We start from the raw sequence: 16,247 nt of genomic DNA on the forward strand, positions 1-16,247 counted from the left end.
GGCCTGCAGTATGATGTTCACAAACTGGTGGTTAAAGTCACCCATACTGTATTTTAATTTACCACTCCTTGAGAGGACATGCTTTTCTCCATAAGTTGATGTACTGTGTGAAGTCTCCCTGCACGGCCCCCTCGCTCCCATGGTAAGTTTTGGTTACAAAGAAAAACACAATTGCATCTGGAGCTGCAGCATGAAGCGCCACACCTGGAAAAACAGACTACAGTAAAATCAGATGGTTATTTGGGCTCAGTGACTACAAACTGTCAAGCTCCATCATCTTCACTAATCCACACAGTCCAAACAGCTTCATCAGGCCGTAACTGTGTTCCATCAGAGTACCAAGTGGTGGCAGCAGTTTGGATCTGATTAGACTGGTGTTGCTTTTTGTTTCTTCTAATTTTTGCCACATTCCATTAGGCCAAAAAATATGAGCTTTACACCCGAGAACGCCGGAGATTGCAGATTACAACGTGCCAAAAAAGGTTGGACTGTGACTCGGGGAAATTTTGGCTTATAGTTTCCATTCAATCCAGAGGGAAACAAAGCTGGATTCAACAAATTATTGAGGCATTTTTCCACAAAGGATGGTAGTGGTTTGTACTGTATGCGTACAATTCAGCAGACCTGAGATGTAATGTTTATCTTTCCACATGTGACACTTAAATGTAAACTATGTCCTTTAGCTCCATCTTTCATGCCCAATAATCTTGTGATAAAACCCCTGAGTGTGAGGGAATCCCTCCCCGTTTTTTTTTCACTGATGGAGAGTTGGGGATTTTGGAACTGTTGTGGCTGGAAATCAGTTCATCTAAAGTTACGGTTGCACCGCTGCTCTCCTCACACTGGCTGTATTCAAAACCACATATTATGCTGGTAGAACGTACTGGCCAAAATTCGACATGTAGGGTGCAGTATGCAAACAAAAGCAACGTCTACAGTTTGCCAAAAATACCTGGATGTCGTTGGAAAAAATCTCCAGTATGCATCGGACCAGTCTAACTCGCCTACTGTATCCCACAATGCAAAGCGCTGGAACGGTACAGGCTATGGTCACAACAACAACAACAGACAAAAACAGCATGTTGTTTTTTTTTACATTTTTCGTAGCTATTTCATCACTAAATTCACTTCTGAAAATTTTTGAGGCGATAAATCAACAGTGTAGATTTTGAATAATGGCAGCTTTACGATATTAGATGGCAAATCGAACATTTCCTCCAACGTTTTCAGCTCCACAAACCACTGTGACAGCTAGCTAGAGCCTGCCGGGGTCGCTACCTCGCCAGCCGAGCAGTCACTCTCACAGACCGCTCTGAGCTGGCTGGAGCTTTCTCTAGAGCCCGGTCTCGTAGACTAGAAGATTTTATTTCCTTGTTGATGAATGGTTTGTTTAAATATCACAACACAAATGTCCATTATACAATTAACGGGAACCTGTGGTTATCTGCCTTTTTGGAGTTGAAATGCTCCACAATCGCCCGCAGGCGAAGCTCCCAGGAGAGCCGGCCAGTGACGCAGCACAGAGTAACATACATGCGCTGTATTACATCACACATACCCATCTGGCTGCTACGAGTCACACAGGAATGAGGCCGGCAGCGTGAAACGACTCTGCTGAGAAGTTGGCAACCCTCCTACACCAGCACTTGAAAAGCCACCTCCAACATGTGCTTTGGCACCTGAGCAATACGCGCACATTTCAGCCTTGACAGGTGTAATAAAGAAATTATATAGTTTTATTTCAATTTTCAGTCTGTTTGAGGATTTATAGGGTCCCTGAAGAAGTAATTGTGCAGAAAAGATAACATCGTTAAAGCATACAGAGCATATACGTACAAAGTGGTGGAAGTGGCCAACATTTGTGAATATAGGGTTATTCCATAAGGCATCGTATTTAACTCACCGACCTCTCCCACTTCTAGGTTTTATGGTTCTACCACAGTTTCTCAAGGCAGAGAGCTGAAAGCTACAACCACTTTAAGTTTAGGCTGAATATCCTTATGTACTCAACTCTTTTGTCATTCTATATTTGTTCCTCTTATGCTGTGAAATTCACATTAAAGCCATTAGAGAGGATATACCCTTGTTGCCAACTTGTGTGACATATGCTGGATGAATTTTCTGCTGCATGCTGCTCAAACACTTTAGGGATTCACATTAAAACTGAAAACCAGGCTGAGTGTGATTCACTCAGAGTATCAGATCATGGGATGATCAGAGAGTCGTTTTTTTCCAGTGTGGGCTGGTGAAATATTACTACCGCACAACAAAATGTAACCAGTGGAGACGGTGTGGGGATTGCAGCCAAACAGAGTGCTGTGCTCTGTAATTTTGCCGTTGGTGGGGAAGGAGAGTCTTATATTAATTCATCAAAAGTCAAACTGAAATCACATTATTAAAAAGAAAGAAAAAAAAGGTCTTCGGGGAATTATTAGAAATGTTCGTTTTTGTGTCATCCTCTAGAGGGGCGTGTCAGTGTACGTATTTGATGACGGCTCGCAGCCTGAGACTCTTGGCCAACCACTATGACCTGCAAGGCAACTGTCACAGAAAAAGACAGGAGACGTCAAAAGGCTAATTGTCAGTAGTCTTGTTACCTTTTCTGCCTGTACTATAGGAGGTAAACAGGTTAGAAGGGCATTAGGAAGAGCAAGGCAATTTTATTTGTAACACAAGAGTCTCTTGGGTTAACCAACCTGCCATAACCTAACACACTAGATGGTTTGTTACACAGAACCATCTGAGAAGCCGTCATTGGAAACTGTTTGGAAAAGGGCAGGCACTTTAAAAAAATACTTGGTAAGTGATTGGATGAACCATCTGTCAATCAAACTGTTGCCAAAGGCAGTCGGGAGAAGAGCGAAAAACATATTTTCCATCGAGAAAAAAGGCCTTCAATGCCGCTCTTTGCTCTCCTTTCACTGAAGAAATACTCTAACTGGTCATCTACGCTAACCTCTTCAGGAGCCGCCATTGTGGTTTTTTAACTAACAGTCGCCCATGTCGCGTCACACACCCCTACAGTAAGCCACGCCCATAGCTGCCAGAAGCTCTTCACTGGACACCGATTGGTCCGAACCACTGTGGACACAAACTCATAATTTACAGCCTGACAAGATGGATTTTCATGCAAACATTTTCAAATGTGAAAACAATTCTAATCGAAGAAACACACTAAAGACTTGTAGCAAGACAACCTCCCTACAAAATATTATATTATACCTTCATGAATATTCATGCAAACATAACTATACCTAATCAGATTTTGAAAACTACATTTTAGGATTCTTTCAATAGGCTATAAATTAGTCTCCCAAGCTCTGTAGCTTACAGCGCCATGGGCAGACTGTGTTCTATTAGCTGTGGTACTGAAGAGTGAGGACCACGCCAGCATCTAAACGGACCAAAGTGACATTTGCAGGTACGTTTACATTCTGTATAATGTGCTTTAGTTGACCAGTTAATTATCTAACCTACAAGCTGATGTTAGCAGTGAACTTTTGTTTGGTTGCTATTTCAACAAACTAAGATGCAGGACAAGACGTGTGTCCTTGGTTGTAAATCAGGTAAGAAGGCTACATTAGCAGGAAAGCTAATGTGGGATGTTGTTCAAAGTGTGTGGCTCTTGTGTTGTGTTGTGTTGTGTTGTGTTGTGTAGCAGGCTGCCGTCTGGCTGTAAGTCAGTGTGACCGATATAATGCCGACGTTACTGCTTTATGCACATATGATCTCCTATAGCAGACATATCTGCTACACTAGATATCCAATGTAATTTCAGTTGGACTTAAAAACAATCCCACAGTAGTCAGAAAGAGAAGCAGGGATGTGAAAAAGATGATGATGTTAGTGTGCTTTATGTTGCTTCAATAAACCTCTGCATTGACACCATACCCTAGCAGCTGCCTGGACCATTCTCAGGGTTTATGTAATGTTTATAGCAGTTACCCAAATTTATGATCTGAACTTGAGTGACAGCAGGTCAGTTGATGAAGTCTGGGACCTGACAACCAGTGTTCACAGACCCTGACTGGATCCTGACCAACCAGCGTCTCACTGAGGCCAAACATCTCCAAGGTGAGGCGAGACAGGGACAGAGACTGCCAGACAGGCTTTTAGGCTGACAGCCTTTAGCCCGACCAAAAACCTACATGAATATGTTTGCAATGATTTCATGGTTGTTTCTTAGAGACACAATGGAACAAAATGGATTTTCTCCTATAAAGAGCCAAATCCAACCACCTTGCTCTACAGCCATGCCACACCGCTCTAAGTCACGGAAAGTTATGGCAGTTTGAATTAGCACTGCTCCCGGTGCTGCAGGTCACAGACAATTCAGCCAGGTTTTAGTTGTGTAGACAGTTATTCAAAACATATATTTAGTTTGATTTCTTTCCATGTTTACATAGTAAACTGCAACACTGTCGTGGATTTATGTTGGGTATTAGCAGATGCATTAATTTATTATACCAAGGGATACTGCAGGAAAACTGGAGTTATGGTCTACTGTGCCCTAAAGCTTCTTTGCTTTTACTGGCTCCAAAACGTCCTCGGACATGAGCTCTACATTGTTATACAAGGTCCTCAAAGTCCGGGGTGGAATTAATCCCAAATGTTTGCCACGTTCCTCATGAGGTCAGTGTAATTCCAAACCATTTCTCTCCTCCCTTCTTCTCCATTGCTTCTGCCGTTAAACACAGACTACAGACTTCTGAGCTTCTCTCTCATGGTCTACCAAAGAGAAAAAATGCGGTAAACAAATAACATCAGCAAAAGTCATGCAATCAGTCATAATCGGGACACAAAGTCTCTCTGGACTGGGGTTATGGGGTTATGGGGAATGAGTGGTTGTTTCTTATTCATGGTTTTAAGCAAGTCATCGCGGTTCAATAATCATGTGTGGATTAACGACCCAGAGGGGCCAAGGTTATTTTCTGATTGCCCTGGATGCTCATCAGTCCAAATGAAATAGTTTCTCTGTGTGTGGGCCTGAACGGGGTGAGATCACAGCTCAGAAGCCCCTAATCTGCAAGGTTGGAACGCTCCATCATCCAGCATGTGCCACTTCAGAGGTGGCCGAGGCAGCTTCAGCTGACGCCTTTCATTAGGCCTTTATAACCAGCTCACCCTCTGGTTCAAAGTCCAGCCTTACAAGACAGAATCGTGGCTCTATTCAGGTTATATTACATTACATCTTTTATGTAGTGGACAGGGAATCAAATAGCACTTTAATTCTGTGTGCTTTCATACTTTATTACCCTACACAGATATACTACGGCCTGATACATACATTATACATATTAATATAATCATGTTGATACAGGTTGATGACAATTTGTTCATTTTGTGCAAGCCTTCCTACGTATTAGACTTTGCACTTTGTGGTTTGGCAAGGCTCAATAAGCATTTGCATTTGTTAGGGATATGGATATTACTTTGGAGGTGTTCTCCCTCAAAGAACATCACAACTTCACAGACAAACGGGCCAATCACCAAGCTATCCTCAGATTTTTTTTTTTAAATGGCGGCTATTCTGGGAATGTTGTCAAATTTCACTCATTCATTCGGTCCACTGGTCAAAAAGTTTTGTAGAAATTTGAGGTGAGAAATAGGCCTGGCAGTTGCTAAGTTGTGCATCATTTCAGACAGAAAATGTATCTTTATATTTATTGTCAGCAAATCCCATGAATTTTTAGTAGTGTTGTCAAAGTTAACGCCATAATAACGTGGAAGTAGGTTAAATAACGCTCAAAACTAAATCTTGGCGAGGAAAAACTAGCAAGGCCATTTTCAAAGGGGTCCCTTGACCTCTGACCTCAAGATATGTGAATGAAAATGGGTTCTATGGGTACCTACGAGTCTCCCCTTTACAGACATGCCCACTTTATGATAATCACATGCAGTTTTGGGGCAAGTCATAGTCAAGTCAGCACACTGACACACTGACAGCTGTTGTTGCCTGTTGGGCTGCAGTTTGCCATGTTATGATTTGAGCATATATTTTTATGCTAAATGCAGTACCTGTGAGGGTTTCTGGACAATATTTGTTATTGTTTTGTGTTGTTAACTGATTTACAATGATAAATATATACATACATTTGTATAAAGTAGCATATTTGCCCACTCCCATGTTGATAAGAGGATTAAATACTTGACAAATCTCCCTTTAAGGTACATTTTGAACAGATACAAAATTTGAGATTAATCGCGATTAACTATTTTTCGATTGACAGCCCTAATTTTTTGTTACAGCCCCTTTACAACATGAAATTATCAGTTCATATCAAATAGATGTATATATTTTATTCTCAGTTATTCAGGCAGTAGGACCCATGGCCTATATACAGTAGAAATAGCAGAAGAAAAACAAAGCATCTGGTCTTTACCTTACCGTATCTCTAGGGAGTTTAAGAATGCCTTGTCTTACATTCCAGCTCCTGACAGACAGCTGTAGTAGCACAGTCGCTGACACTTGACCCTTATCCAGGTCTTCCACTAATGGGCTACCAATGCTCATCTATCTCCATCAGCAAGATGGATTGGTTTGTCTCACTTACCTTAAGAGCTCTTTGAACAAGTGGACTCCTACTTTAAAAGGGCCTATTACAAGTTTATTTAGACACTCCAGTAGCAGTGCACCACAGAGACGTGAAGTAAACCTCATTACTTTCATGCAATACTTGGGATAATTTTTCCGCTACAGAACATTATCATTTATCACAACCGAGTACTTTCAGCTGTCAAACAAAGTACACAACCCGCATTTATGGTGAAAACAGAAACAAACTTTGTGTGATGGAGACAGACCAACTTTCTCTGCTAAACACTGTGTCCGCTCATGAGCTTACAAACCGATAAAAGTAAGCATGTCCACTAATCTCCCGATGAGGTGAATGTGTTCCTTTTTTCCAGCTCCGCTTCCTGCCTCTGCCCCATCTAAAAGATCAGTGAATCAGCCCTGTTTTGACACCTAATGGGGCTTGACCTTTTGGCCTCTGGTACAGAGCCTGGTGTCGGAGTGTTTAGTCTTCATGAAGCAGATTAGCTGGTAAAGTCAGGCAAGACAAGGAGAGGCTGCTGCTTCCACACAGAAAAGTCTTTATACCTGAGAGCCAGTGATTAGAGACCTAATCTGCTGCTGTGGTGGTCTCACTGGAAGACACGCATGCACACACACATGAACAGTGGCATCAGTAATCCATTACAGGATACTGGTGAGTAAAATGCCACGTGCACTGGATTTAGATTGAATATAAAATATTATTATGTTTCTGACACACCTGGCAGAGATTAGAGACATGAGCTGATACAGGACGAAGCGTCTACAGCCACGCCAGCGGGTCGGTGAGGGTGCTGTTAGCTAAATGCTAATATCGGCATGCTAACATGCTCACAATGACGATGCTTACAAGCTGATGTTTAGCAGGTATTATGTTCACTACATTAAGCATCCTAATTTAGCATGCTAACATTTGCTAATTAGCACTAAGCACAAAGTACAGCTGAGGCTGAATGTCGTTAGCTTTGCAGGTATTTAGTCATAAACCAAAGACATCTCAAAATTGATGATGGCACTAGACGAAAAGTTAAGGGATAAGTATTCAAATTCATCCTGAGAGGGGCATTGATTTCTGTACCAAATTTACTGCCAATCCCTCCAATATTTGTCGATATATTCCACTCAAACCCACAAAATGACAACCTAAAGTCATTACGATGCATCGTCTGGGATCCATGAATATCTGAACCCAATTTTGTGCCAATCCATTCAGTACATATTTCACAGGATAAGTTTTGACCTGCTGGTGGCGCTAGATGAAAATTCAGGAGATCACTAAAGTCATTATGGATGAATGCTCTGGGCACAGTGTCTATCTGTACCAAATTTCATAGTAATCCGCCCAATAGTTGTTGAAGCATTTCAATAAAAAGCTGAAATGTCAACTTCATGGGGTTGATCCCTGACTTTTCAGTCAGGGTTCAACAAAGTGGGTAAGCTTCATCCTCTGGGGGCCATGAAAGTCTGTAAATCTTATGGCAAATCTTGCTGACATATTTCAGTCTGGACCAAAGAGGTGGACAGACTGACTGACACTGCCATCCCTAGAGCCTCCTCACCAGCATGGATAAAAACATAAAGACAACAGACAGGTCCAATAAACAGACTCCTCTGGTCTCAGCTCAGGTACGGTGAGCAGAGAAAAACAGTCTGGCTGAAAACCGACACCTGTCAGAGACAGTCGGCCGTGTCCCCGGTGTATTCTGCTAACTGACCCCTCTGATGCACATTTCCTAGAGGCCCGACTCCCAGCCCCTGGGCCCTCTGGCAGCAGGTCCTGGCCCACTGTGCTGTGAGATCCAGGGAGTGTATAAAATGACTCCTCCAGCCAGCTCAGTGTGAGAGGAAAGGAAGCATGCTAGGAATATTTTCCACATAGTTCTGCAGGGATGGGGAAACGGGGAGCTGGTGGAAAACAAAGTTATGTGCTTGGGAAACCTTGGGTTATTTTTAATTGTACCCAGGGTAGGCATTTGTAATAAAACTGCTGGGACAGAACGAGGAAAAAATGGGGTTTCCCAGCTTAACAAAAGCATTCATGGTGGTAAGATAAATAAAACCATCATTGAATAAAGTGTTTAGAAAATCCTGGCACTGCTGAAGAGTAGATGCACGACAGGGGAAAATGCTGTGACTCACATATTTCTGATACCATACCATAGTTACCAATGTTGTTTTAGTATGGTTTAATCATGCTAATTGTCAAAATGTAGCTTGTTTGTTGAAAATTCAGCCAATATCCATCACCTCTAGTGAAATGCCTGCTGACTACCAACAACAGCTAACCACTGAGGGTTGCTGCGGGGGATTGTTGACGTCCTGTTAGGTCATTAAATGAGTCAGTGATGATCGCTAACAGCACTAAGTGAGTGTAAGAGCATGCCACGGACAGTTGACTAGGGTGGTCTTTCTCCTATCAGTATTATTAGAGTAAAAACAAACCCAACACTGAGTAAGGTTAAATGCAGGGAGGCAGGGCCAAGCAAAAACACAGCGCGGCCCTGAATACATGCCTGAGAATGAAAGCCCTATCTACTCAATATCTATTAGAAACTGCTTAGGGAGTGTTGCCGTCAGATAATGAGAGACTTGGACCTGATGAACCTACTTGAGGGGAAACAGATACTAGCAGAAAGGTGTGTGTGTGTGTGTGAGAGACAGAGAGTGAAAGTGTGTTTACAGTAGACGAGGAGAGGAAACCAATGAAACGCCCGTCTGCGAGGAGCAGAGCCAGATCCTCTCAAGGTGAACCCCAAACTGATTTCTACAGCTTACGGCGGTTTGCCTCGAGCTGAGCTGTCTAACCAAACTCCGGCTGAAAGGGCTACCGCAACCTCCAAATGTGGTTCAGATCTGATAACATCAAAGACCAATTCCAACATAGTGCTTTAAGAGTCCTTGAGCTTTTGATTTCATTGTAATACATCAAATCATTTCATGGAGCCTCAGGCAAAACAACGCCCCAAAAAAGTACTGAGAATTCCTGCCAAAACTGACTAGCCAAAAAAGCCGTCTGTTTGCGTGTCAACCTGTTCATTTTAAAGCCAAATCAAAAAAATGTGGTGGCCAAGTCTAACTGAACGCATTCACTGACAGTATAAGCAGAGATGTTTTTGGGTAAAGAGTTGATCGCGATCAGCTGTACGGCCCCGCCAAATGTAAATGTGGAAGATTTTCAGACTCAAAACACTACTTTCAGTTTTGACAGCTCTGGGGAAAACTAGTGATACTGCCTTGTGGTTGTATGTCTCCGCCAGCCAGTGAAGTTGCAGTTTACATCCATGTCTGTCCAAAATGTCATCACTTCATCATCACTTCATCCTGTTAGACATTTGAATCCAAGTGGACGTTTGTACCAAATTTGAAGAAATTCGCTCAAGGTGTTCCTGAGAAATCAAGAGAATGGAACGGACAGGAGGTCACAGTAACCTTGACCTTTGACCACCAAAATCTAATCAGTCCAAGTGGTCATTTTGTGCCAAATTTGAAGAAATTCCCTCCAAGCATTCCTGAGAAATCGTGTTCATGAGAATGGACTGGATGGACGGACGTTAGGGATGCTCATTTTGAAATAAATTCTTAACCGGTAACCGACCCTCGTTAACCGATTATTAACCATTAACCGACAAGATTTGTGCCTCGCATGCAGCGGTGTACCAGCTGCAGGAGCACAACAGATATTGGTTGACGGGAGTCCTCAGTTCACCCCTCTGGGAGCGTTAACTCAGCAGCTAAGATGCTGCGTGTAGTGTCGCGGACATGCAGCCACTTCCCCAGTAAAAGTCTCCACCGCACATTTAGTTTAGTTTAGCAGGTTGTCAGCTGTGTGTCTGCCCGGAGTAACGATACTTTGTCTGCCCGGCATAACTTTAGCAAGTGTCCAACAGTGTGTGTATTTGTGCTACGTTAGCAGCTCTAGCATTGCCGGAGGCTTCGTGCTCGCCGCTGCACATGTAGTCTGCGTAACTTTAGCAAGTTACCAACAGACAGTGTGTGTGTGTGTTGGCGGTGAGTGTGAGGTTGTTGGTGGCGTTCTAGCTGTGAACGTAGGTGTAGCAGTGTATTTACAGTTTATTTGTCGGTGAATAAATGCTACGAAACTACAACTCCTCCGCTCAAGCGAGCCAGAGACCGGAGCCGACTTCCTGTATCCCGCAACTCTGGCTCCGCCTCTTAAAATGGGCTGTTAAGGTGTACCAGCTTTTCTCCTTAAAGTGACGAGCCGCTCCTCTGAGCCGCTCAGCTTTCGAGTTAATTATTAACATTTCTTTTAACCGTTTTAACCGATAGTGTTAATCGGTTAAAATGTTTAATGTCGGTTAGCGGTTAAACGGTTAATTATGGACATCCCTAACGGACGTACAGGCATACTGTGCGTACGGGTGGACGGACGGACGGACAACCCGAAAACACAATGCCTCCGGCCACAGCTGGCCACAGAAGTTCTGTGTAATAATTAAACCCAACTAACATTACGTAAACACATGAACTTGTTAAGATTGAAATTTCCGTCAGGAAACATATGCAGAGTATACCCAGCCCAGCTAGCAAGAAATCAGCAAGAAACCATTGCCCTTTGTTGCATCTCATTGTTATTGATACACCAACTTTTCCACCTCAGCCAAGTGTCTTGTCAAGTCTTTGTATTTTCTGCATTTCTTCACAGGTTTTTTAATGCACAAATTGAAAATGTGCATAAAAACAGGTGGATGGAAATGCACTCAATGTAATTGCGTGCGTGGGGTTCCTTAGTAAAGTTGCCACGACAGTAGTATAGTACAGTAGTACAGAGCCGCTGTGGCTCAGAGGGTAGAGCAGGTCGTCCACCAATCAGAAGCTCGGTGGTTCGCTCCCCGGCTGCTCCGGGTCACATGTCGATGTGTCCTTGAGCAAGACACTTAACCCCAAATTGCTCCCGAAGGCCTAGCCTTTGGTGTGTGAATGAATATTTAGATTAGATCCTGATGGGCAAAGTTGGCACCTTAGCAGCCTCTGCCATCAGTATATGAATGTGTGTGTGAATGCTGACATGTAGTGTAAAGAGCTTTGAGTGGTCGGAAAACTAGAAAAGCGTTATATAAAAGCAAGTCCATTTACCATTTAGTATGGCGGCTCGGTTACTTCCGCCCTCAACTCACAATAGTCTATATTTCATCAGCTGACAAATATTACTGCAAACCTGTGACCAGGCAGTTCTTTCCAGCGTGCTGAACGTGAGAAAAAGGCAGTCTGAATCAGTGTAATATTGGTACCACACAACCAGCAGTAGAAGGCAAAGCTGGCTGATAAAAAGTGCCGCAACAAAAACAATAAAACAAACAATATCGTAAAACACTTAATAACAGAGCGGTGAAAGATCTACTGGGTGGGAACAGTGAGGGAAAACAGTATCACCAGCTTCTTTTTGGCCTACCGCCTGTTCCCAGCAGCTTGAAAATGTACTTTTATAATAACTCAATGTTGTGAGTGTGTCTTACCTCGGTCTTCTAAATATCAGGCCGTATAGCTGGCAGGCCAGGCCCACGGTGGGAGTGTAGATGATGGGCATGAACCTTTCGATGTCTGACGTCAGCACGCGATAGAAGAGTTTCTCGTTGCGGTCCTGGAGCCCCATCAGGAACACATATCTGGGGAGTGACAGGGAGGAGCAGGGAGGAAAACACAGCATGTTAATCTGTAACATCTTGAGGACTCGTACCTGCTGAACTGTGGAGGCGTTTATTAAAGTCAGATGGTGAAACCTGTGTGTTTGTGTGACATGTACCAGGCAAGATTAGAGGAACTGCAAGGAAAAACTCAGATTTTCAGTATAGAGACATAGAGAGTATGTCCATATGGATACAACATGCAGTGAGGTTAAAAAAAAAAGCGAGAAAGAAGGAAAGAGAAGAAAGCCAAATGATTGGAAAAATACACAGAATAAAAATCAGCCCTCCAGATAGCCTACACAAGCTCTTTGTTCTATAGATTGACCGGGAACGGCAGGGTTTGCATTTAACCCAAATTAAGCAGAGCACGCCAGAGAGGGCTCTATTCCTAATCAGAGAAGTTTCCATAAAGCCAAGAGCACAAGGTGCCTCTTGTTGAGGGGGATAAAAAGCATGCACGGCCTCCCTGCTGTAGGTTAGGCCGCAGCAGCTGCACAATGCACGGTGGTGACAGTTGCTCTTGAGCAGTACTGTTTTCATATTGGTGAAGGGAATTAGCTTCTGCCACATGCAATTCATCACATGAAGGTTCTCTGTACGCCTTACAGTATGGAGCTCAGATTAATTTAGCCGTAGATCGATTATTTGTCAAAGACTCAAGAATGTATGTTCCTGTTCTTAACGGTTAACGTTATAAAATATGTTTGTTTTCTTGTATGAAAGTTCATTTAGTTACTGACAGAGTTTACTGAGTTGTCATGGAGATAGGCCATGTGATGACAACCGTGCTATCTCCATGAAACTGAGCAAACTCCATCTGCTGAGGAAGACCATGAAATGTGGCGGAAAGCAAAACAAAATTATGATGTCAGCCTGTATCATGATGAGTACCGGCAGTCAGTACAACATGTCTCTTTATAGGGATAAGAACATCATTACAGCGTGAATGTCAAATTATGACTGTATATTAGCTCATACTAATGATTAATCATTTGCAATGTTGTCTGGGAAGAGTATTTCACTCCCTCATTTGAATCATCATGTGGGCAGTGTTGTACCTTCCAGAAACTTGGGGGAGTTATGAGAAACAGATTAGAAAGTAATGGTAAAAATAGATGCAGCAGAGGCTGAGATTAGGGATGAAAAAATTAGTCAATATTTTGATTAGTCGACTGACAGAAAATCAGTCAATCAATTAATCAAGAACTGTTTTGATAATTAATTGTTTAAGTCGTTTTTTAAGGAAAATTGCCAAAAAACTTCTCAAATGTGAGAATTTGTTATTTTTCCTTGTCTTACATTATAGTAAACTCAATATTTTGAGGTTTGAGAAAGACATAGGTGAAGACGACAGGACGTAGGTGAAGACGACAGGACGTAGGTGATGACGACAGGACGTAGGTGATGACGTCGGACGTAGGTGATGATGTCGGACGTAAAAAAACACGACGGGACGTAGGAGAAGACGACAAGACGCAAGTGAAGACGACGGGACATAGGTGAAGACAACGGGACGTAAGTGAAGACGACGGGACGTAAAAGACGCCGGGACGTAGGAGAAGACGCCGGGACGTAGGAGAAGACGCCGGGACGTAGGTGAAGACGACGGGACGTAAGTGACGACAAAGGGACGTAGACATTGGACATATACTGTATGTTTGACATTTATTACAATTTATGACAGACTTGGACATTTTTCATTATTTTCTGACCTTATATGGACCAAAAGATTAATCAAATATTTGAGAAAATTTAATTAATTATTAATTAATTGACAATTAAAGTATTTGTTATTTGCAGCTCTAGGTGAGATATCTTTTAGTTCCTAGTATACACCAAGATTATTCTCTCAGACTTCAGAAAGCTCCCTCCAAAGCCATAGACTTTAGACATTGAATAATAATAATAACAATATTATAAAAGTGCTTTCATAGCTAGAGTGAAAGCCTGTTGTGACGAGTACAGTGATCTTGTAAAATACTGTAGCTGAGGTGCCCTTTAAGAGTGAAAAGTAAAGACATCACAAAGACAAAAGTTTAAATTGTGTTTACAACTAGCTTGAAATTCAACATTTTGATGACTTCACTCCTCACAGTCAATCAGCTGCTCTGACTCAAATCCCCACATCAAATCCTAATACATCACTGCAGTGTGCTATTGTTTGATTTCATGCTGGCAGGTCATTAAGGAAGATTTCTTCCTCCATTCTTAACCTTAAAAGGCGTGAGAACAACCCGCACCCAGGAAACAGGAGTATTTACAGTACACGCTGCTTTATAAAGCAGGATCAATGCTGACGTACTGATGGCAGTGTTTCCTTTAAAGTCAACCTACTGAAGCAGCCAGGACATAATCTATCTCTGTCTTCATCTATTTCAGCACGAGCGATCAACTGGCTCATTTTAAGCTTCTTGCTGCTTTTACTCCCCTTAGCTGTAGCATTTCATATACGGCACTATTTCAGTTGGCAAAGCCTTTGAACATCCATTTCCTCTGTTGACGACACAGTCACTGTAGGTACTTAACTCACTCCATCATCTCCGATCATAAACTCATGTGCTTGCAGCGCTGTTCTCTTTGCCATAATCTGTCGCAATAATTCAAAGACGAGACTAATTCCACTGGGAGAAAAAAAAATGTCAAGAGTCTAGATATCTGATAAAAATAGCGGCGCGGGTTATGGCCGTAAAAAAGTACATGACAGCGTCTAGCAGTAAATACCAAAGAAGGATTCAGAGTGGGGGAGCAGACTGTGAGTAAACACAGCAGTCTTGAGCAATAGCGGTATTTAATCCACGGGAGCAAAGCCCAAAGCTGGAAGGCACTCGAGGCCCAGAGACAGATTGTCAGTGACATTGATGGGGCCATGGGAACGGCAGTGACATGCTCCTAATGACTGGATGTTGATGCTGTTGCTATGGTGGAAAACGAGGCGGCATTTAAAGAGTTGTCTAGTTCCTGTTGACCCTAAATCCTGTCTCACAAGCGGCTCACTCATCCTTTACATGAGGAGTGACAGCTGATGGGACGGCTGACTGAGAGCCGGAGACACGAATAAGACGCAATTTCACAGTCAGATAACATTCAACACTCTAATTCAAAACAGTAAAACAGGCTTCAGGTTGAGGCCTGATCCTGTTGATCAAAGAGCCCAGACTGAAACGTTAACACGAGGCGGATTCATTACATAATGCTAACAGCTATGACTCCTAAGCGTCTAATGAAGCATGCAAAACTGAAGTTTTCATTCGGTCGCTGTGGAGGTTAGAAAAACACTCGTGAAGGAGAACAGGGAGGAGACGGAGAAATGGGAGGGAGGGGGATCTGGTCAGTAAGATATACGGCGTTAGGAGATGTAGATCTCTGAGGGCTGATTGCTAATCTGCCTCTCGTGTTTTGAAGGCTTCCAGATGTTGCACAGAGGCAGGGGGAATCCTCTGGGGGAATCTGTCGAAATTCAACTCTCTACTGCTTTGAAGCTGATAAAAAGATACCACGTCATGGTAGTTTCTGTCTGTGTGTATGCGTCTGTAAGCCTCACCTGTCCAGGTCGTCCCTCTTCATGTCGTAGTTCTTGAGCACCCGGAGCACCTGGACGTCCTGGCTGATGAAGCAGGGGGGCAGCAGGCCGTGGATCCCCAGCTGGAGACGCTCCTCCAGGGAGAAAGCCAAGCCCTGCGAACACACACACAAACCACATCCATTATCCTCCACCATCCTGACATATACAGCGACATCCATTATCCTCCACCATCCTGACATATACAGCGACATCCATTATCCTCCACCATCCTCCACCATCCTGACAAATACAGCGACATCCATTATCCTCCAACATCCTGACATATACAGCGACATCCATTATCCTCCACCATCCTCCACCATCCTGACAAATACAGCGACATCCATTATCCTCCACCATCCTCCACCATCCTGACAAATACAGCGACATCCATTATCCTCTACCATCCTGACATATAGAGCGACATCCATTGGGTGTTAAATGCCTTCCACAATCATAGTTCAGGAGAGGAAAGTCTTAT

General features: G+C 43.1%; 1 protein-coding gene across 1 annotated transcript in view; it reads right to left on the minus strand.

Annotated features, from left to right (window-relative positions):
* Positions 1-16,247, minus strand: part of me1 (malic enzyme 1, NADP(+)-dependent, cytosolic) — a 97,229-nt gene that overhangs the window by 42,867 nt on the left and 38,115 nt on the right. Inside the window, exons 2-3 of the mRNA XM_074654712.1 lie at positions 15,746-15,879; positions 12,034-12,183 (exon numbers count right to left, since the gene is read on the minus strand). Of these exons, the coding sequence (XP_074510813.1) occupies positions 12,034-12,183; positions 15,746-15,879 (284 nt within the window). The remainder of the gene's footprint in view (positions 1-12,033; positions 12,184-15,745; positions 15,880-16,247) is intronic.

The sequence above is a fragment of the Sebastes fasciatus genome, chromosome 12, assembly GCF_043250625.1.
Source record: "Sebastes fasciatus isolate fSebFas1 chromosome 12, fSebFas1.pri, whole genome shotgun sequence".
Classification (NCBI taxonomy): Eukaryota; Metazoa; Chordata; class Actinopteri; order Perciformes; family Sebastidae; genus Sebastes; species Sebastes fasciatus.